The following is a 23,995-nucleotide window of genomic DNA, read 5'->3' as shown; positions in this document are numbered from 1 at the left end:
CCTAGGCGGCGGCCAATGAGGAGCGGCGGCACGCCGGCAGGGCACGTGGCCAATGGGGAGCGCTGTTACGTGGCTGCTGGCCGGCGGGCTGGGACCGCTCTCTCTGCTGCGGGATCCGTGGTGCCTGCTCGAGCGGCAGCCGCGCGGCGCCCTCCTGGGCGGGAGGTGAGGCTGGGACTCCCGGGCCGGGCGCGCTGGTCAAGGCGGGGGCGTCCTGGCTGCTCATCACGGGCACGCCGGTGTGCGGCTGCAGCGGGGCCCTGCGCCGGCCAGGGGGTGTCCCCCTGCAGTGCCCGGCCTCTCCTCCTCCGTACCCGCCCTGGGGCTGCAGCGCCCCGGCGTAGCGCCGCGCTGCTGTGTGGGGAGCCACGGGCCTTGCGCCGCTCACCGTGGCTGCTGGGCGTGGGTCGCCTGCCGGAGCCGTGAAAGCCGCCTGGGCAGGGAGGCGCCCTGCACCGCGCTGGAACCGGCTGCCGGCTGTGCGGGCGCTGGAGCTCCCCTCTAGCCCTGGGGCGGCGATCGGAGACCCCTGGAGCCGGAGCAGGCACGTGGGCCTTCTGGCAGCGGCATTGACCCTGACCGTTCTCCACAGCTCTGTCCCCAGCAGTGGGGTGGCCGCCCCCAGCGCTCTCGGAGGCAGCGATGGAGCCGAGTACAGCGGAGTTAAGACTTTTCCAGCCTAAATATGCTTTTACTCCTCCATCCGCCCCAAGAGAGAGAACAGGAGCAAAGGGGAAGGGCAAATGGGGGTGTAGCTGGTGCAAGAAAGATGGTGAAGGAGCCACGGAAGCCACAAGGCCAGGGGGAGTGAGGAAGGGTATAAGTCATGTTCATCAGCAACCGCTGCTGAGATTTCCTTTAACACTTGCCTTCTTATTATTCTCTGTATGGTAGATGGAGACTCTCAGGAGCTGTGTGTGTACCAGGTCTGGTGGTGGTTTGGGAGTGGGTACCTGTGGGGAGGACAGTTTCCTGTATTTTGCTTATGGCAGTAACCTGCTTCGGGAGAGGATCCTGCTAAAAAACCCATCTGCCACTTTCTATGCTGTAGCCAACTTGCAGGTCTGTATCTATGGGAGAGATGGAACCCTGTATTCCCCTTTCCTTTAAGGCTACATTTCTTTGGCACATATAATTCTGTGTTTTAATTATGGTTTCAGGAATTTGGGGAGGAGGCATAGCAGCTACATTAGGGAAAATGTTTGTTACATTTCACTAACACTTAATTTTACTTTTAAGCCTGTAGAATATGGAAGTACGCTTTGTGAAGCTCTAAGCTCGTGTCTGAACGTGACCTGAGTAGAGCTGGTGCTGCCTTCATCCCATTGCTTCATAGGCTACCTGAATTGAAAATACTTTTGGCAGGGACACTGTGGGCACCAAACAGCATGTAACTGAAAAAGTTCTGGGTGTTTAGAGCCCCTCCTAGATAGCCTTAAATGCTTTACACTTAAACTGGCCACTGGAGACTCTCAAAGCACTTGGCAAACATTACTGAATTAAGTCTCACATGTATGAGTGAGAGAAACATTATTATGCCGATGGTTACAGATGAGGAAACGGAGGCATAAAGCCTTAAAGGGACTTACCCAAGGTCACCCAGGAAGCTCATGGCAGAGCCCGAATGTAAAATCTGGATCGCCTGACTTCATGTCCAGTGTTCTAATGAGATCATCCCTTACCCTTCATAATTCTGCTTATTTATCAGTTCTAATCTATTTGATGTTTGGAATGTAACCCCATTGCCCCCAAAATCAAGTTTTCCAGTCATCTTGGCTATCATGAACTTCTCATCTTTTAAATGCATCTAAAACTGGGCATCCAGTCGATATCAGACCCAGAGTCAGGGTCATGTAGTTTATCCTCCAGGGGGCAGACTGGAATCAGTTTTGGTGAAGATCTTTGCATTAACCCTTTGAATGAATTTCAGAAATAATAATGGAAGGTGACTAAAACTCTACAAATCCTGATTGGCTAAGAGTTGCATCCATTTTTTTAAAAACAACCAGTGTTAGCAGATCAAATGTTGTTAAAACTATGAGGAAAATTGTGCTGAAGTTGTACATTTAGCAGGTTCTAAACTATCAAACAGCATAAAGTGTAATGCAATGAAGACTTCAAAGAGCTCCTTGGAAAAATATTTTGCTACATAAGGGCACTTCTTCATGAGAGAAAACTCCCACTGAAACCAGTAAGAGTTTGGCTGAATTAAGAGTGCTGGTTAGGACTTCATATGCCAGGATAAAGAGTGTCAAAAAATGTAAATGAGACATCTGAAAAAGAGAGCTTATTAGACCAAAAATTTTCATTAAGAGCTAGATAAGCTCTCATAATCAAGACATTTTTACTTTAGTCCATCAAGTTACTAACTTCTCGTTTTTCTTATGCCTCAGTATTGGAATATGTCTGGTATTCTTTGAAGGTTCTGCCATTCAAATTGATGCTGCACACACATGTCAACAAATTGCACTGAGGCTGGAATTACTTACTCTGCAGTTTCGTCCTGGACAAACTGGTGGCTGAAAGGAAACTGGGACAACTCAGTTTTCTGGCAGATAAATAGACGGGAGCAAGTCTCTCCTTCCCCAGGGATAGGGTGGTTTTTAGTATCTCTTTCAGAGCCAGGCCTAGCACAGTTCAAGGCTTTTTATGCTGTCTTGTCTGGGCATAAAGGGAGCTTTTCGTCAGTGAATTGCAACTTCACGTTTCTTTCAAAAACATGGTTATTTTGCTGGCTTCACTGGAAGCGTGAGTGGATTATTTGTGCATCTTTGAATTGGGGTTGAAATGTACTGACAAAGCCTTGTTGGGAGAGCCTATTAACCTTAGCTGAAGCCAGTACTGCTATCACTATCTGACATCTGCAGGCAATACATTCGCTCATAAATGTGTCATAAAGTAAGAGTTACAATTTGTTTTGATTTTTAATGTTTCCACAATTTTTAAAAATACATTCCCGTGGAAATAGTTGCTTTAACAACAAATATACTTTCTCTTGCGCGTCTGAAACCCAGATGTTTGTAGCGCTAGGGATGTGAAAGTGACTGCACTCCAAACTGAGAGAGAGCCAAAAAGTAAATGGAACATAGTGACACACGGGTATTTTTTATCATTTTTACTTTGACCTCAGATTTTACTAGTAATCTTGGTACTGAAATTGATTTGTTTACAATATCTGACTTAATCTGAAAGTATCACTTTAATGTTAATCACCAAAACTCAGGCCATGTCTACACTGACACTTGTGTCGGCATAACTTTTTTGTTGCTCTGGAGTGTGGAAAAAAAACAGCCCCGTGAGCGACATAAGCACTTGTGCACAGCACTGTGTCGGCCAGAGATGCTCTTCTGTGGACAGAGCAACCGCCGCCCGTTGAGCTGGTTTTATTATGTTGGTGGGAGAGCTCTCTCCAATCGGCATAACACAGCTACACGAGCGCTCTTATAGTGGTACAGCTGTGCCACTGTAAGCTTGTAAGTGTAGAGGTGGTTTTAGTGAACATGCCTTCCATAATTTTGGGATGCAGTAATCTTAATGGTCTAGCAGCTGGGATGTATTACTAAATTTTCATTGAATTTGCTGAACAGCTATCAAACGTTAGTATATAAAGTTTTCTTACACAATATTTATTATTTAAAGCACCTTAGTGTAAGAATTTAATGTAAACGCCATGACAGTTAAATAAACTACCTTGCTCATTCAGATTTAAGCTACTGATCTAAAGATTTCCAGTATAAAAGATCTTAACAGTTGCATCCTTTGTTCATATCAACATATCTATTTGAATGACTTGTGCATGGTGGTCTAGTGCCAACTGGAGGGAAAGGTGAACTCTATCAGAGGGTGTCTGAAAGTTCCAAAGACTACTGTGATTAATATCAAATATATGGTCATAAGTGTACTCCTTCAACCACCAGTCTTCTGGCAATTAGAGCCTGATCATCTGAAGTGCTGAGCACTTTCAAATATCACTGATAAGTCAAAAATACTCAGCCCATCAGAGGCTTCTCAGCACCTGGCAGGATCAGGCCCTGAAGGAGAAGATGAAAGTAGCAAAGTGCAGTATCTCTAACAAAAGAATGTTGTGTGAGACTTTTTGCCGAGTTGCAACCTTCAGTTTGTTTACTGACTTTCAGGTTATGCAGTAAGTATGTTATGTAGCAATGCAAGTTAACTGTTCTGATCTGGCTCCCAATTTCTGGTTGTTTAGAACAGATCTATGAGCTGTGCAGTGTGCTAACACAGGCTGCTTTTGATCCATTGCTCATTCTGATTGTTATACTGTGTTTCAAAAAGAACGGAGATCTCAGAATGAAAAGGCATTACACAGATTAACAGTTGCCTTCTGATAATTTCTGTACAGTGAAACCAGGTAAGGCTGATGAGACAAAACCAGCCTTGGAATAAAAGGTTAAGAATGCTGACCAGGAGTGTTAGCTTTCACAGAGAGAAGTAAGATATCAGTGTGTAAAATGAAGCAATCTGAACTTTGGGGGTGGGGCTGATGGAGTGGAAATGAGTGGTTATGGTAAATGGACAAGAGAAAATAAGGAACACAAGCAAAAAAACAACTAAAATTGGATCAGCATTTAGGAGAGGGGCAAAAAAATTAAGGGCATGAGCCCAAGTCGTGCCCAGAGCCTTTATTGCTGTTAACGCCCATAGGCACAGGAGATGCTGAGCATCTTACAGAATGAAGTCCAAAGTGGTCTTAGAACAAAACAAGAAAAGCTTCAGAAAGGATCGAAAAATAATTAATTTTTCTTAGAGTATCATCAATGGGCTCAGTTCTGTACAAAACCAGAAAGACCACCTCTTTAAGGGAAGGAGGGCTCAATCCTGCAAACATTTGCCCATGTCTGTAACTTTATGCCTGTGACTTCAGTGGGATTACTGGCGTGCATACAATTACTCATGCTTGAGAGTTTGCAGGATCTAACCTGGAGTCTTGAATGATATACAAGAATCTGGTGACCCTTACACTCTGAAATCACTTTGTAGCAACTCATGGAATGGCTGAGGATTAGCATTCACGTAGGTATATTTCTGTTTTAGAGAGCATTTTGAGAAAAATTGCCTTTTGGAGGGTTTAGTTGCACCCTCTTATATATGGGGCATATTTTGTAAAACCACCTGTTGCATCCTCATGGCTTATTGAAGATCAGACAAGAACCTCCAAAGTGTAGAATTTATTTTTTTTAAGCCCTTCAAATTTCAGAAATATTTTTAAAGATTGAAAAACATATTTGAGCAGATCTGTAAGCAGTAGCTCACTTCAGAAATTAAAAACCTTAACAACTAAAAACACTTTAAAGGGACATCAATTTGAAATATAGTCACTTTAAATAAAGGAGGGGATCGCAGCTTAAAAGTAGTTTAAAGAACTTTGCTTGTTCTTGAGTGACCTAGTCACTGGTCTTGGTACCATTAGTTTTCTTACTTTTCTTTAGAACGTCTCTCTACACTGCTGCTGGATGAAAGGCCCACACAAACTGGAGACTGGATGACAACTGATTAGTCACTCACCATTTCCATGATGTGCTGAGTGCTGTCTGATGCCCAAAGTAAAACTGAAAAAAATAGAAGGAAAAGTTTTTCCTGTATTTTATTTTACAGGAAACTTTATAGCAGGGGTCTCAAACTCCGTTTACCTTAGGGCCAGTGCCAGTCCTCAAATCCTCCCGGCGGGCCAATAATGTCACTGAAGATGGTGTTCAGAAAGAAAACGTTTATATTGTATTTTTTATTTCGAATTTCTTAGAAATAATAAAACTGTCCTACAAGTTTATACAATTCCTCACCTGCTAGAGAGTTTTTAGTGTTTGCCAGACACCTGGCAACACTTCAGTTCTGTCAGTTTGTTGATGTTTGGCCTTAGTGATTGAGCAGTTGAAACCTTCAGGATTGCAGCAAGGTGTGCATCAAATAGTTCCGTTCGGTATTTTGACTTGTTTATATTCACTGTGGGGAAAAAAGTGACACTGCCTCCATGGCTGACTCTGCCTGGCAACTAGTGATGCTGCCTCCGTGGGTGACTCTGCCCGGAGACTAGTGATGGTATCTCTGTCCCTCTTCCCCAGCCAATAGGAGCTGCGAAGGGCAGTGCCTGCAGCAGACATTGCCGGCAGCGTGGCTGCATGTGTCTCCTCTGCGGGCTACAGTGGGGAGGTTCTCCGGCCACAGACGGCCCGTGGGCCAGGACTTTGAGACCCCTGCTCTATAGTAAAATTAGGTTTTACTTGTGAAAACAGGAGGTATGTGAGTTCTAAAAGAATCTCAATTTTGCACCTACAATGGGTTTAAAAAAAAAATCAGATGAAAATATCCCTTAAAAGTCTCTCACCTATTGTTCTTACAGGTAACACCCAAGAATATTCTAACTGAAGAATTAGAAACTTTTTTCAGTTTACTTTGTGCATTTGATAGCACTTTCTGCCTACTCACTTTTGGTGGTCAGTTTCAGTTCCTTTCTTTTCTCATATGCTAGCATGATGACTTCTCACATGCTGGGGCAGCTCAGATGCATGCTCTTCCTTACGCCCTTCAAGAGGGTGTTCACAAGTAACAGCAGCACCAAAAGCTGAGAAGGAATAAGCAGGTGACAGGCATGTACACGGAGAGGAAGGGAACAAAGAGGAGTACTGGGCCCTAACAGGTTTGGTGCTGTGGCTCTCAGGCTCACCCAAAAAACTCTTCTAAACCTTTGATGGGCAGCAGAAAACCATTACAGAAACAGGATTTAACTTCAGAGAGTCACTGACATCCCTTTAACATTACTGTATTGTATTTAATGTAGAATGTATCTATTACATTAAGATGAGGTTGTGGCTCTTTCTCTGCCAGTCCCATTTTCTAGCAACTCTTGTTAGTTGTTTGGCCTAAAAAATAGAGATATACCAGATCTGGGCTCAAATTTCACAGTGCAGCTCCATCATCACTAATAATGAACCTACCATCCCTTTCTTCCTTCCCCAAACCCATTTTTTTTCTTGGGGCCTGATGAAACTCCCACTGAAGTCTGCAGAAAGTATCCAGTTGATTCCAGTCAGAGCTGGATCACATCCTTAATGAAGAAAAAGTAACTCTGCTGGCTCTTCTTGTAGACTTTGCTTAAGCTCGTAATTTGTGAAGAAAACCCATATCACTGAGTTTAAGTGGAAATTGATCATTTGTATTGATTTAATTTGCAGGATTTTAAACTCGTTTTCGGCAATCATCAAGGCAAACCAAGTTCTTACTGGCATGGAAGTATAGCTACCATTGTTCAAAGCCCTGGAGATGAAGTGTGGGGAGTAGTATGGAAAATGAACACTAGCGATTTAAATTCGCTGGATAAGTAGGTGCATTCTAATGTCTTGTGTCACTTTAGAAAGCAAGCCAAATGCAATGGTTATTTTTCAGTAATCAATGTGGTGGGTTTGTGTTGGATCAGGGAGAACATTGGATTCTAAAACACAAATTTAACTCCAAAATTATCTCTAATGCTTTGGAAGCTGATAAACTTAACATTGCTTAAACTTGAGAAGCAAAAAAACTTTAAAGAAGAGCTTTGATATGGGGAAAGGATTCTGAACTGTTGGATTGAACTTAAATTCGTGTCAGTCACTAAAAAATTGTTGTAATCTCTTTCCATATTTGCTAATTATCAAAGCTCTTTGAGCAAGGTTTTCTGCCTTTGCAGCCCAATATCTGTTTTGTTCTACAGTGGAGAGGAGATGATACTGAGTTTGACATTGTGATTTCTATGTCAATAGACTGATATGAGCACCATATTGGGACTTCATCTTGGGCTCCAGCAGGAGGAAGATGAACTGGGCTGTGTAGTAGATAACTAGCTCTCCCATGCTAGCAAAGGGAGCTCTTGGAAAAGCCACTAATACAGTAATTTTCTAAGTTTGCAACAGATTTCAAAATGTTCACTTTGAAGTTAGTCACAACTATAAAGTAACTAGGGAGCAGAATAGGAATCTCTTGTGGCAGTTAAATGAGGAGCATGGGAACTGTGACGATTCAGTTGTCCCTCCCAGCGCAAACCTGTCCTTCCCCTGTTCAGTGACAACTTAGATAGCTCTGTCACCTATCAAATTGCTTGCCTGCCTGCCTGCATGCTGGAGAGCATTGAGGCAGTACATGGCTAAGAACCTCAGAAAATCATCCCTCTCATTTGCAGATACCTTAATAAGGATTTAGGAGCCTAACTTTAGACACTGTTTGGAAACTTTGGCCAGAGTTCTGTACTTGTTTTATTACAGCTCTTAGTGGCCTAGTCTATAAAACTGAAATTTCAATTTGCACGTTAATGGTGTGTGAGTCTGAATCTGCACGGGGCTGAGTTCTCTCAGCCGCCATTGACTTCAGCACCTCACAGGATCAGGCCCATTGTGAATGCTTTCAGGATTTGAAGAATAAAATTCATGTTACAAAGTTTAGTTTGGAGACATTGGAATTAGATTAAATCTGAGCAGTAAATTACCTTGTGTACTTCTCACTGGGGAGAAGTCCTCACTCTTTCTCCTACCCAATTCTCTGCACCTTACTGCTCCCACTAGTGATCATACTATAGATCCTGTCTCTTTTCTACAACATCTTAACTTTCCATGCGTTCCTGAAACCTAAAATACTTCACAGAGCTAAAGATCCCATAACTATTTCTGTCTGTGAGGGAAGATACTGCCTTACCAGCACTGTCAGGAAAGAATAGGTTGATTGAAGTGAGCTGTAGCTCACGAAAGCTCATGCTCAAATAAATTGGTTAGTCTCTAAGGTGCCACAAGTACTCCTTTTCTTTTTGGTAAATAATTGTAATTTGTACTGTGGAGTTTTAAATCACTTTTAATCACTTTTAATGCTAGTGAAATGTACCTGATTGGCAGCCCTGGAGACTCAACTGTTCTGACTCAACAGAAAAGTTACAGGATGGGCATTAGCATTGCTGGCTTGCTCCCCCAACAGTTCACGAATAGGTCCTAAAGGTGATCTTCGAAAGGAAAGAAACTGGATTTGTCCTCTTTGCTTCTTTATGACCTATAAACAAAACATGATTTAAAAAAAAATCTAGTGCTAGTCTTTTCACTCGATATTCAGGTTTGATCTACCCCGTCTTCCTAGTGATCTGGTATAATTATGATGGAGTAACCATGAAGTGAAAAGTGATAGGAAACTATTTTTATCAGACGTTAAAAATTTGCTTTTTGTGTGTTAATGTAAACTTTTTCCCTTTCTGCACTCCTTGCCCTCTAGAAATAATTACTAGGATTTCTACCTGTTAAAATGCTTATGTTCGCTTTTGTTCTGATAACATGGCAGCGTTTAAGGACTATGGTCCCAATCCTGCAAAGGCTTACATTATGTCTACACTATGGACCTTACAGCGGCACAGCTGTGTCGCTACAGCTGTACTGTTGTAAGGTCTCCTGTGTAGCTGCTCTTTGCTGACAGGAGAGAGCTCTCCTGCCAGCATAATTAAACCACCCCCAAGGAGCAGCGTTAGCAATGTTGGAAGGAGAGGCTCTCCTGCTGACATAGCACTGTCCACACCAGCACTTTTGTCGGTGAAACGTATGTTGATCAGGGGTGTGTTGTTTTTTTTCCACACCCCAGATCGACAAAAGTTTTGCTGACAAATGTGCTAGTGTAGACAAGGCCTTAAATGTGTAGAGTTAAGCACAGACATCAAATAGTCCTGCTGAAATCAGTGGGACTGTTTGCACTTTGTAGTTGCACACATTTGTAAGTGTCTGCAGGATTGGGACATAGTTATAGCTCAAATAGATTAATTTTCCTTATGTTACGTTGGATTATTAAACCTGAAAAATCCAGTTTTGCTTTTTACTGGGTGTGTTCATGTCATAAATATAAAGGGAAGGGTAAACCCCTTTGAAATCCCTCCTGGCCAGGGGAAATCTCCTCTCACCTGTAAAGGGTTAAGAAGCTAAAGGTAACCTCGCTGGCACCTGACCAAAATGACCAATGAGGAGACAAGATACTTTCAAAAGCTGGGAGGAGGGAGAGGAACAAAGGGGTCTGTGTCTGTCTGTTGCTGCTTCTTGCCAGGGACAGAACAGGAATGGAGTCTTAGAACTTTTAGTAAGTAATCTAGCTAGGTATGTGTTAGATTATGATTTCTTTAAATGGGTGAGAAAAGCATTGTGCTGAATAGAATAACTATTTCTGTCTGTGTATCTTTTTTGTAACTTAAGGTTTTGCCTAGAGGGGTTCTCTGTTTTTGAATCTAATTACCCTGTAAGATATCTACCATCCTGATTTTACAGGGGGGATTTCTTTATTTCTATTTACTTCTATTTTTTATTAAAAGTCTTCTTGTAAAAACTGAATGCTTTTTCATTGTTCTCAGATCCAAGGGTTTGGGTCTGTGGTCACCTATGCAAATTGGTGAGGCTTTTTATCCAACATTTCCCAGGAAAGGGGGGGTGCAAGTGTTGGGAGGATTGTTCATTGTTCTTAAGATCCAAGGGTCTGGGTCTGTAGTCACCTAGGCAAATTGGTGAGGCTTTTTACCAAACCTTGTCCAGGAAGTGGGGTGCAAGGTTTTGGGAAGTATTTTGGGGGGAAAGACGCGTCCAAACAGCTCTTCCCCAGTAACCAGTATTAGTTTGGTGGTGATAGCGGCCATTCCAAGGATAACGGGTGTAATATTTTGTACCTTGGGGAAGTTTTGACCTAAGCTGGTAAAGATAAGCTTAGGAGGTTTTTCATGCAGGTCCCCACATCTGTACCCTAGAGTTCAGAGTGGGGGAGGAACCTTGACATGGTGGCACAGTGGTGGGATTAACCTGAAATCATCTGAGATCCAGTTGAGATTTTTTGAACTAGAAATACAGATTTTAAAAAGGAAATTTTTTTTTTCTTTGGAAAGAAAGTCCAGAAAGCAGCTTTGAAACTGAAAGCAGCTTGGTTTCTCTCTGCTTTGTGGCCAAGCAGAGACAAAAGGGGATTATCTTGTGAATTGCAGGTTTTCTTTGCCTGGAGGCAGGGTACTTAACTCCTGCAGGGAAATTCACAGTCTTCCAACCCAGAGGTTTTTTTTTTTTCTCTTTTCTTCCTAAAAGTAAATAGGGGGTGTGTGTTCTACCCATTTGCTTTTTCTTTGGGCTGGGTAAGCAGGTTTCCAAGTAGTTGGAGGTTTTTTGCTTTAATTTGGGCCCAGAGCAGAGACAAGAGAATTGTCTTTTTCTGTAGGCTGACAGTCACTATCAGAGAATAGGTATTCTATTCCAGCACAGCAAAATTTTACAGCCAAGTTTTGTTTGTTTATTTCTAAACCTCGGGTGTAAAGTTAGTAAAAACAGAGAGGTTAGAATGGCAAAATCCGCGGCTCGACTACAGCTCGAATTAGCCAAATTTCAGGCTGAGGAAAGACAAAGGGAACATGAAAGACAGATAGAACTCATGCAGCTGAAGAAGGAACAAGAAAGGGAGGCAGAACAACACCAAGAGGCTGCCCACAAGAGGGAAATGGAAGCAAGGGACAAAGAAATGGAAGCAAGGGCCAAAGAACTGGAGGAGAAGGAAAAAGAGAGGAAGCATGTGGAGGAGGTGGAGAAGATAAAGGCCCAGCAGAATATACCAACAAACCCTAGCAATCCTTCTCCAGGTACCACTTCCCATCCCAGAAAGTTCCCCACCTACAAGGCAGGTGATGATACTGAGGCCTTCTTAGAGAACTTCGAAAGGGCCTGCCTTGGGTACAACATCTCTACTGACCAATACATGGTAGAGCTGAGGCCGCAGCTCAGTGGACCCTTAGCTGAGGTGGCAGCTGAAATGCCTAAAGAACACATGAACAAGTATGAACTGTTTAAATCCAAGGCGAGAGTCAGAATGGGGATAACACCCGAGCAGTCTCGTCGGAGGTTCAGAGCCCTAAGGTGGAAACCAGACATGTCATTTACCCGACATGCCTACCACATTGTGAAACATTGGGATGCCTGGATATCAGGAGCAAGTGTTGAATCTCCAGTAAATTTGCCCTTCCTAATGCAAATGGAACAATTCTTAGAGGGTGTTCCTGAGGAAATAGAAAGATACATCCTAGATGGGAAACCCAAAACTGTAATTGAGGCAGGAGAGATTGGAGCCAGATGGGTGGAGGTGGCAGAGAAGAAGAAAACTGGTCGCAGTTGGAGCGGAGACCAGAAGGGACCACCCCAGACCACACCCTATTACCGGGGGCTGCCCAAAGCCCCACCTACCTCCCAAAGAACCCTCCAGACCCCTTATCGTCCCACCACCCCGTTCTCCAGCAACCCTCCTCGCCCCAGTGACCCGTCAGCTGGACGATGTTTTAAGTGTAACGAGCTGGGGCATGTAAAGGCCAACTGCCCCAAGAACCCCAACAGATTACAGTTCATTGCACCGGAATCACACCAGAGGTCCACAGGCCCAGATACCTCCCAGATACCCTTGGAGCGGAGGGAAACTGTGAGTGTGGGCGGGAAGAAGGTCACCGCGTGGAGGGACACCGGAGCACAAGTGTCAGCTATCCATGCTTCCTTAGTGGACCCCAGTTTAATCAACCCAGAGATCCAAGTGACGATTCAACCCTTCAAGTCCAACTCTTTCAATTTGCCTACAGCCAAGTTGCCTGTCCAGTACAAGGGCTGGTCAGGAATGTGGACTTTTGCAGTCTATGATGATTATCCCATCCCCATGCTGTTGGGGGAAGACTTGGCCAATCATGTGAAGCAGGCCAAGAGGGTGGGAATGGTCACCCGCAGCCAGGCTAAACAAGCCGTGAGGCCTAGCTCTGTTCCGGAAACTTCTATCAGGACCCAGTCAGAGGTGATGGACCTGGACCCCAGGCCAATGTCTGCAACAGCAGTAGTGGATCCAGTCCCAGAGACCCAGACGGAACCAGTCCCAGAACCGGAACCAGCCGAACAACCAACACCAGACCCCGTGTCAGCACTGAATCCAGTACTTGCAACCTCAACACCAGAGGGCCCCACCGAACCTGAACTGGCAGCAGCCGATAACCCGACCCAAGAGGCTCAGCCGGAGCCTGAATCCCAACATAGTGCACCAGCGGAGAGCGGTTCACAGTCAACAGAAACAGCTCCATCCCCTATATCGCTTCCAGAGGGACCAAGCCTAGGTCCACAATCCCATGAGGAACTGATGTCTCCAGCATCAAGGGAACAGTTCCAGACCGAACAGGAAGCAGATGAAAGCCTCCAGAGAGCTTGGACGGCGGCACGGAGCAACGCACCGCCTCTCAGCTCTTCTAATCGATCCAGGTTTGTTGTAGAAAGAGGACTTTTATACAAGGAAACTCTTTCTGGTGGACACCAGGAAGACTGGCATCCTCAGAGACAGTTGGTAGTTCCAACTAAATACCGGGCCAAGCTCTTGAGCTTAGCCCATGATCACCCTAGTGGCCATGCTGGGGTGAACAGGACCAAAGACCGTTTGGGGGGGTCATTCCACTGGGAGGGAATGGGCAAGGATGTTTCTACCTATGTCCAGTCTTGTGAGGTGTGCCAAAGAGTGGGAAAACCCCAAGACCAGGTCAAAGCCCCTCTCCAGCCACTCCCCATCATTGAAGTTCCATTTCAGCGAGTAGCTGTGGATATTCTGGGTCCTTTTCCGAAAAAGACACCCAGAGGAAAGCAGTACATACTGACTTTCATGGATTTTGCCACCCGATGGCCGGAAGCAGTAGCTCTAAGCAACACCAGGGCTAAAAGTGTGTGCCAGGCACTAGCAGACATTTTTGCCAGGGTAGGTTGGCCCTCCGACATCCTCACCGATGCAGGGACTAATTTCCTGGCAGGAACTATGAAAAACCTTTGGGAAGCTCATGGGGTAAATCACTTGGTTGCCACTCCTTACCATCATCAAACAAATGGCATGGTGGAGAAGTTTAATGGAACTTTGGGGGCCATGATACGTAAATTCGTAAATGAGCACTCCAATGATTGGGACCTAGTGTTGCAGCAGTTGCTCTTTGCCTACAGAGCTGTACCACATCCCAGTTTAGGGTTTTCCCCATTTGAACTTGTATATGGCCGTGAGGTTAAGGGGCCATTGCAGTTGGTGAAGCAGCAATGGGAGGGATTTACACCTTCTCCAGGAACTAACATTCTGGACTTTGTAACCAACCTACAGAACACCCTCCGAACCTCTTTAGCCCTTGCTAGAGAAAACTTACAGGATGCTCAAAAAGAGCAAAAAGCCTGGTATGATAAACATGCCAGAGAGCGTTCCTTCAAAGTAGGAGACCAGGTCATGGTCTTAAAGGCGCTCCAGGCCCATAAAATGGAAGCATCGTGGGAAGGGCCATTCACGGTCCAGGAGCGCCTGGGAGCTGTTAATTATCTCATAGCATTCCCCACCTCCAACCGAAAGCCTAAGGTGTACCATATTAATTCTCTAAAGCCCTTTTATTCCAGAGAATTAAAGGTTTGTCAGTTTACAGCCCAGGTAGGAGACGACGCTGAGTGGCCTGAAGGTGTTTACTACGAAGGGAAATGTGCTGGTGGTGTGGAAGAGGTGAACCTCTCCATGACCCTTGGGCGTATGCAGCGACAGCAGATCCAGGAGCTGTGCACTAGCTACGCGCCAACGTTCTCAGCCACCCCAGGACTGACTGAACGGGCATACCACTCCATTGACACAGGTAATGCTCACCCAATTAGGGTCCAACCTTACCGGGTGTCTCCTCAAGCTAAAACTGCTATAGAACGGGAGATCCAGGATATGTTACAGATGGGGGTAATCCGCCCCTCTGAAAGTGCATGGGCATCTCCAGTGGTTCTAGTTCCCAAACCAGATGGGGAAATACGTTTTTGCGTGGACTACCGTAAGCTAAATGCTGTAACTCGCCCAGACAACTATCCAATGCCACGCACAGATGAACTATTAGAGAAACTGGGACGGGCCCAGTTCATCTCTACCTTGGACTTAACCAAGGGGTACTGGCAGGTACCGCTAGATGAATCTGCCAAGGAAAGGTCAGCCTTCATCACACATCTCGGGCTGTATGAATTTAATGTACTCCCTTTCGGGCTGCGAAATGCACCCGCCACTTTCCAAAGACTTGTAGATGGTCTCCTAGCGGGATTAGGAGAATATGCAGTCGCCTACCTTGACGACGTGGCCATATTTTCGGATTCCTGGGCAGACCACCTGGAACATCTACAAAAAGTCCTTGAGCGCATAAGGGAGGCAGGACTAACTGTTAAGGCTAAGAAGTGTCAAATAGGCCTAAACAGAGTGACTTACCTTGGACACCAGGTGGGTCAAGGAACTATCAGCCCCCTACAGGCCAAAGTGGATGCTATCCAAAAGTGGCCTGTCCCAAAGTCAAAGAAACAGGTTCAATCCTTCTTAGGCTTGGCCGGTTATTACAGACGATTTGTACCGCACTACAGCCAAATCGCTGCCCCACTGACAGACCTAACCAAAAAGAAACAGCCAAATGCTGTTCAGTGGACCGGAAAGTGTCAGAAGGCCTTTAACAAGCTTAAAGCGACACTCATGTCTGACCCTGTACTAAGGGCCCCAGACTTTGACAAACCGTTCCTAGTAACCACAGATGCATCCGAGCGTGGTGTGGGAGCAGTTTTAATGCAGAAAGGACCTGATCAAGAATTCCACCCTGTAGTGTTTCTCAGCAAAAAACTGTCTGAGAGGGAAAGCAACTGGTCAGTCACTGAAAAAGAATGTTATGCCATTGTCTGCGCTCTGGAAAAGCTACGCCCATATGTTTGGGGACGGCGTTTCCACCTGCAAACCGACCATGCTGCACTAAAGTGGCTTCACACCGTCAAAGAAACTAACAAAAAACTTCTTCGGTGGAGTTTAGCTCTCCAAGATTTTGATTTCGACATCCAACACATCTCAGGAGCTTCTAACAAAGTGGCTGATGCACTCTCCCGTGAAAGTTTCCCAGAATCAACTGGTTAAAATGGTCCTTGAGATGTGGAAAATATTGTTAGTCTTTATGTACTTGGTAGTATATTTAGAGATGCATGTGTCTTATTAACTCTGTTTTCCTAGAGCTCCAGAAAGAAATCCCAGCCAGTGTTTCACCCTAGCTGAGATTTGGGGGGCGTGTCATAAATATAAAGGGAAGGGTAAACCCCTTTGAAATCCCTCCTGGCCAGGGGAAATCTCCTCTCACCTGTAAAGGGTTAAGAAGCTAAAGGTAACCTCGCTGGCACCTGACCAAAATGACCAATGAGGAGACAAGATACTTTCAAAAGCTGGGAGGAGGGAGAGGAACAAAGGGGTCTGTGTCTGTCTGTTGCTGCTTCTTGCCAGGGACAGAACAGGAATGGAGTCTTAGAACTTTTAGTAAGTAATCTAGCTAGGTATGTGTTAGATTATGATTTCTTTAAATGGGTGAGAAAAGCATTGTGCTGAATAGAATAACTATTTCTGTCTGTGTATCTTTTTTGTAACTTAAGGTTTTGCCTAGAGGGGTTCTCTATGTTTTTGAATCTAATTACCCTGTAAGATATCTACCATCCTGATTTTACAGGGGGGATTTCTTTATTTCTATTTACTTCTATTTTTTATTAAAAGTCTTCTTGTAAAAACTGAATGCTTTTTCATTGTTCTCAGATCCAAGGGTTTGGGTCTGTGGTCACCTATGCAAATTGGTGAGGCTTTTTATCCAACATTTCCCAGGAAAGGGGGGGTGCAAGTGTTGGGAGGATTGTTCATTGTTCTTAAGATCCAAGGGTCTGGGTCTGTAGTCACCTAGGCAAATTGGTGAGGCTTTTTACCAAACCTTGTCCAGGAAGTGGGGTGCAAGGTTTTGGGAAGTATTTTGGGGGGAAAGACGCGTCCAAACAGCTCTTCCCCAGTAACCAGTATTAGTTTGGTGGTGATAGCGGCCATTCCAAGGATAACGGGTGTAATATTTTGTACCTTGGGGAAGTTTTGACCTAAGCTGGTAAAGATAAGCTTAGGAGGTTTTTCATGCAGGTCCCCACATCTGTACCCTAGAGTTCAGAGTGGGGGAGGAACCTTGACAGTTCACTTTTTGCACTTTTTCTCAGCATGGACAATGAAAGTAGTCTTTGTTACTTCTGTTTTTGGATGATGTGTAGTCAATTCCACTTTTAGCTAGTAAATGAGGAACTAAATCATACAATGCTTGGATTGCAAACAAAGGAGAGGGATCTTTGTGTCTTTGCTTTCCTTGGTATTAAACTTCTTGGAGGCACTTCTCTTGATTGTAAATTTTTGGAGGTTTTGTCTTAGCCTAAAATTTACATTTCATAAAGTTTGTTTGACCTGACACTTTTTCTTTTAAATCCCCGCAAAAGACACTATTGGCCTTTCATCTTTTTCCCCTGCAATGACCCAGAAATCTGTTTCTAAAGTTTACATTTTGTTTGTTTGTAGACTGCAATCATGCTGTTAGTTTCATGCAGGCATATGGGTCTGCCTGCAGTGAGCCAGCTGGGGCCATACTCTGCTAGTATGTTAAATCACTTGTAAAAGTGATTAGATGTTTTCATTTGAAAATATAATTTGTCAGGTACTTGGATACCATTGTGATCAATACTGTTAAAACTTAGACAGGGTATTCTAATTGGTCACATTTTTACCTGTCATGTTCAGCTAAGCAGTTAACTGTCTTATCTAAATTCTGTCCCTGATCTCATGACACTTCAACTAAATTCACCCATTACTGTAGCCAATTTATTTAGATTTGTATTAGAAGCTAATTTTAACTCTTTAGCACTTTTTTTTTTTTTTTAATCCGCTGTCCTCCCCTCGCCCTTGGGCAAATCTTTCTTTTGAAAGAAACTAGTTATGGCAGGTCTCGATCTAATCTTGTAGCTCATTACTATTGTGCAAGTTCTACATACAAATTATGAGGTCTGGGCATGTTATTGGCAGTGCTGGGTTGTTCACAAGGATGTGCTTTGCCCGAGAACTTTAGGAGTTTCCTCACTTTAGAATGATCTCTCTTTAAAAATAATTAAAGGGGCAAGGTAAAATTTTTCAATTTTTTCATTAACAAAGTGGAACTGACTGATCCTGGCATTGTCTTTAATTCTGATAATTTCATTGTGTGCATATTGTGGATTATCAAATTTTATTTATATAACAAACATTAACTGATTCACAGGAAGTGTAGAAAGTAATGTTACTGTTAACTTGCATGGTTACAGGGATAGATTTGCTGTTACACTATTTGTTCTGGATCTAAAAAATAAGCCAATGGTGGTATTCACTTTTTTATTTCAGTACTCCGAGATACAAGTACTGATCAAAATTATTGGAATACATTAATATTACTCAGTACTACAGCTGAAAAGCCACCTTGCATTTAACATGCTAAAACTCACCTATTCAAATACATGTTAGTTTTCTCCCCTGTATTGGTGGTTCAGAATGAAAAGAAATGTTTTGATTCTTTACAGGCAAGAAGGAGTTGAAGATGGTATTTACATTCCAATAGAAGTTAACCTTCCAACGCAAGAGGGAAAAGTACTGACCTGTCGAAGTTATCAGATGAATGATTGTGTTTGTGATCTCCCATCACCACAGTATAAAAAGGTAGGCATCATCTAAAAAGAGCATGAACTGAAGTGGATATTGTATTACTACTTGCCACTTAAAATAGTCTCTTACAACAGGATTTGCTACATAGCATAGTCCCTTAAAACAGTATTTCAGTTCTTTCCAAATGTATCAAACCAATACATCCCTAGTGTTAGTCTGCTGACTTCAGTGAAACTAACCCAAAGGTAAATCTGGCCTATTGTACATAAAGCATGTGCTCTCGCCCATGAATTGCTTCATCCTCAACTCATTTGCAGCCACCTGGGAGGTGGCATCAGTTGCTCAAAAGCACTCAGCAGCTTTACAACATAGTTTGGGACAGAAAAGATCACTGTACTCAACTGAAGCCACAAAGGGAATTTCACTGGACAGAACTTAGCGTCCTGACCTGGAATCTGGCAAGGACATAGATATTAGTATCTCCGCTCTTGTAGAAAGTGCCATAGAATCTTTAATGACTACAGGAAGTTAGTCTCTTGGCTTGACCCCTCCAACATCACAGGCCCTGTAACACTGTTCTGGGGCATTGGTCTAGTACTCCTTAGCATATGCACAGCGTGCCTCAAGTGGCACGTGACCAGGATTCATCACTGAATTTGGACTGCTGGTTGGATCATTCGCTTCCCTGGTTTGGGCCGGGAGCGTGACCTGAACACTGATCTGTCCCCCCTGCTTTAGTACTGATTTGGAAGAAAAAGTTCCATGTGCGCAGTCACCAACACCACTCTGCAGCACACTGACGCTTTTTGGAGGTGTGCCTAAGCACTGAGCAGTCCTGACTTGCTTAGCTGGTGAGGTCTGAGGCCCTATCCAGAGATGGTGTGGCTACATGTCTAGAAACATTTAGCTAATCAGAATTACAGATAAAATCAACAAGTTACCATAGTGACTTTCTACTGAAAATAACTAACTGGGCTTGATTCTTTAACCCCTATGCATATGTCACTCCTTTTGACCCAGGGGTCCATCCATATGGATCAGCTTGCAGGATCAGAATCTGTTTTTTGTTAAAGAACGCTAACCCACGCACCGCTATTGTGCTGGCCAGCCATCGCTCCCCCTTATTTTTCTCCCAGATGGATCTTTTGGGCTATTTGAAGAAATACAACTATGCTAATACAAACATCAAGGTTGATAATTTATATATAGTCTGGGGCTCTCCTTGCCATACTGCATGTATACCAAGATAATGGAAAAACTGATCTTTTATTTGTCAAACAAAATTGCCCCTTACAAGTAAAACTTTACAAGGCAGTCATCTAACTGTACACAGTGTAATATAATATAGTACTACATATGTACAGTTAGTCACGTATTTTTGTGACAAAACTGAAACAGTTACGGGAATTGTAACTTCCTGGCTTGTGTATTTAAATTCTCTGCCGTATGCTTGTTAACCTAGTCATTGTCATCACAATAGTATCTTGCTGCCTGAGCTTTTAAAACATGCATATATATCTGTTTATATTGGTAATTATATCTCACTGGCTCCCCTCTCTCAAAACAATTGTATTGTCCGGGGTTCAAACCAAATTTGACTCTTCGTTGTAGTCACATCAACTCTGACGCTGCCTTCTGTAAGGGAAGTGTTCTCTCGGTCTAATTTCTTAGGTTTTTTTATGGTTCTACCTTTTTCTCCTATATAAAAGGATTATATTTAAGAGGACGAGTAGGGCTGTTCATGTCCTATGGCTGTGTCAGTGACTAAATGTGCTGTGTGTACGTGTGTGGTACCTGGGATAAGGGGTTTTTATTTTTGTAACTTCCACCCCAGTAATTTCCTGTATTTTTGTTTTCACTTCCCGTAAATAGTTTTGGCTTATACAACACACTTTCATTTATCTTATGTGGGGGAAGGAAAACTTCAGTAAAATAAACAGTAGAGAAACTGTCTTCACTTATGCCACATCTAAATGGCTTCTTTGCTACTGTAGTTCTTAGTCACATTCACCACCGTCCATTCAAATTAGAAAGACCCAGCAGCTGTTGGTGCATCATCTCAGGATTTTTTTTAAAAACTCAAACGTTCTAATTATTTCTCACTTAGAAGAACTTATGCTAAGGCTGGTTGAAGACTGAAATCCTATAACTTGAAGGTGGAAATTAATTTACTCCTGGGGGAATTTTGCACCAAAAAATTAAAATTTTTGTGCACAATATTTTAAAATTCTGCATATTTTATTTGTCAAAATAATGCAGTATAATCACTCTGGTTTCAATTATTTTGGTAATTTACAATGGATGGAAAATGGGAGTGGGGAGCATTGGAGGAAATCCCCAAACACCCTTGCCTAATAGTAATGTAGCTAGGTTTCACGCTTTATTTTTAAAAAAGAAAAGGAGTACTTGTGGCACCTTAGAGACTAACCAATTTATTTGAGCATAAGCTTTCGTGAGCTACAGCTATGCTTAAATAAATTGGTTAGTCTCTAAGGTGCCACAAGTACTCCTTTTCTTTTTGCGAATACAGACTAACACGGCTGTTACTCTGAAACCTGGCTTTATTTCTAGTTATTAGTCAACAAATATGTGCAGCCATATGCTCAGTGTTACATCATAGGTAACTAAGGAGCAAGTGAGGACTGGGGAATCAAACTCTCAATTTATATTGGCTACTGACCATTTCCAGAAAAGGAAGTAGAAAACAATTCATGGAACACATTTTGATAAGAAATTTTTTCAGTCCAAAAAGTTAGACCAATTTTAATCACTAAAGTAACTTAAGCATTTATAAGGCCATACTGTCCTTTACACCACTCTGGCTATGTAAAGGAGTCTCTTAAAACTTTTACACCTGTTTTATATTCCTGGGGGAATTCACTAGGCAGACAGGCTGCTACATTCTGCTCTGCTTGAGGGGACAGAGCCTGTCCCACATCTACCTCCTCAGAAACACTCTGAAGCCCTGCCCTTCCACGCATGCTACAATAGTGAGCGAGAGGCACAGAGTCTGTGTGTGTGTGTCTCTCTCTCTCCCATCACCTTAAATGGTACTATTTTTACACAAGTAAAGATTTGTGTGATCTAACTCTTTCATTGTAAAGTGATAAAAGTTTTTCTTTTAATTGTAGGTCATCTGTATGGGTGCAAAACAGAATGGCTTGCCAACTGCCTATCAGAAGAAATTAGAAGCTATAGAAACGAACAACTATGCAGGACCAGTATCAGTCTTTGAAGAAATTGAAGCTGCTATTAAAGAGAAGGAAACAACAACTCAGTAGAAAAGTATCCCCAAAATATTTCCAGTTCCATTTCCTTGCCTGATTTAATTCTATGGCCTGTGTTATACAGGAGGTCAGATTAGATTATCACAGTGGTCCTTTCTTGTCTTGGAATATACGAATTTTTCATTTTGATTTAGGCATCTGTCTTCTCGTTATACTGATAGCAATAATTTCCTTCTTTGATAAAGAAGGGCAAACTTGACACATTTGTGTAGTTCAGTAAGGTATTGGATTGAATATGCAATTTAAAGTCCTGTTCTTGCAAAGACCTATGTATATGGTTAAATGTATGTATCACATCTAAAGTTAAGCATGTGTAAATCTTTGCAAAGTTAAACTTAACTTTCTGTAGTTCTCATACAGTGCTGGCAAAGTTCATATAGTTCTTTAATGCATCTATAAGCAGAAAGAACTAAAGAGAAAAGCCAGCTTGATAGTCATTTGCACATGCTACTGTGTTCTAGGATTAAGAGTTGCAGGATCAAGCTACAGTTCTCCAAGCAGGTTTAAAAAAACTTTTTTTCCAAATGTACATAAAGTTCATTGGGATGCAAAGCTGGGAATTAAGCTGATACCAATTTGGATTTTTACATATCTAACTTCTGTAGCAGGGGTGCTGAGAGCCATTGAACCAAACTGTAAACCCTGTATATAATGGAAACTTCTTCAAGCTGAGGCATGCGGAAGCACCCCTTGCACCACTAGTTCCAGCACCTATGTTCTGTAGAGCAAGATTTTTTTTTTCTTTGTCCAGGAGGTGTATCCATTTGATTTTAAAAGTTAATCATTGGCTACTCTTTACCTTTTAGCTGTGCAATCACCCCCTGTGTACCAATATGTCATGCCACTGGATACTGGTCACTTAAAAGCCAGTTTAACCAAGAAAAGAAAGGAATTTAAAACACAAATATTTTCCAACACATGCCCTTAAGGAAGTTACCAGTGAAGGACAGCATCCTACCTGTAATGGTGTACTATTTTGTGGTATTGCTAGGAGTGGATGAACCAAGTCAGATAAAATAACTCTCCTGAATGGATTTTTTTAAAAATTCTAAAGAGTTGGCTAACTACTTAATTTTTTTCTTTAAATCATCGAATGCCTTGAACTTCCTGACTTCTGCAGGAAGCAGACCTAAGGCTTGATGAAAGCCCATAGGAATCTTTTCATTCACCTCACTGGGTTTGGATCAGGCCCCAATAAAGAAACACTGAAGTCTCTCTGAATTGTAGCTGCAGCTTAGCTGGAATCAGAATATTGTAAGTCTTGCACAAGTTCCTAACCTTGTGATGCTTTCAGATTAAATTGAATGATTACTTCTGGGGAGAGGGGGCAATTGAACAACTTTGGGAAACACAACAACTGAATATTTTTTCTTTTGTATTTAAGATCTGTATGCAAAGAATTTGTCCTTGATATAAAGGGGATATGAGTTATCTTCAAAGTTACTATGTGATTGATTATGACATCTGACAATATGCACACAGGAACTGATAATTGACCTTGTCTTCCCCTCATAAACTTTCATATTGGACACGTGCCATAGCAGTGCACTTCACATCCGCATGTCATGTGAACATCTCCAAAGTTTATGCATTTCATTTGGGCCCCATCTAATTCCCATGTTCTCTGTGTGTAAAATATAAATATGTATGCACTGAAAGTTGGAGTAAATAAAAAAGATTGCAGTTGCCAGATTACTTCTGTGTCTATACAGTGCACAGAAAATGAAAATTCCTCTTGATTCAAGAATGCTCAGTGTAGCTTGTGTAGGCTAAAGCTGTTTGCATGAATGCGTAAGTGAAAGTTGCCATATTGGGCATTGTTTTTTAATGCAACTGTAAATTAATCTCTGTGCACTCTGTTTTTTAAATAAAGATTCTTCATAACTGTAAGAATCATTTTTGCTTAAGATTGTTTCATTTGAAATGTCCATCTTCAAAATTGTTACTTTAGCACAGGGGTGGGCAAACTTTTTGGCCTGAGAGCCACATCTGGGTATGGAAATTATATGGTGGGCCATGAATTGCTCATAAAATTGGGGCTTGGAGTTCGGGGGGGGGATTCAGGCTCTGGGGTGGAGCTGGGGATGAGAGGTTTGGGGTGCAGGAGGGTGCTCCGGGAAGGGGGTTGGGCATGGGAGGATGTCAGGTGCAGGCTCTGGGCAGCGCTTACCTAGAGCAGCTCCCAGAAGCAGTGGCATGTCCCCCCTCCAGCTCCTACGCAG

At 42.9% G+C, this 23,995-nt stretch overlaps 1 protein-coding gene across 1 annotated transcript; it reads left to right on the top strand.

Moving 5' to 3' along the window:
• GGCT (gamma-glutamylcyclotransferase) lies at window positions 1-23,666 on the top strand. The gene is made up of 5 exons (XM_048838714.2): window positions 1-165; window positions 895-1,062; window positions 7,191-7,336; window positions 18,405-18,540; window positions 21,618-23,666. The coding sequence occupies exons 1-5, from the start codon at window positions 16-18 to the stop codon at window positions 21,765-21,767; spliced, it is 750 nt and encodes a 249-aa protein (XP_048694671.2). The 5' UTR covers window positions 1-15; the 3' UTR covers window positions 21,768-23,666.
• Window positions 23,667-23,995: the final 329 nt, after the last annotated feature.

The sequence above is a fragment of the Caretta caretta genome, chromosome 2, assembly GCF_965140235.1.
Source record: "Caretta caretta isolate rCarCar2 chromosome 2, rCarCar1.hap1, whole genome shotgun sequence".
Classification (NCBI taxonomy): domain Eukaryota; kingdom Metazoa; phylum Chordata; order Testudines; family Cheloniidae; genus Caretta; species Caretta caretta.
The sequence above is the reverse complement of the archived record's forward strand: the minus strand, read 5'-3'. Positions and strand labels throughout refer to the sequence as shown.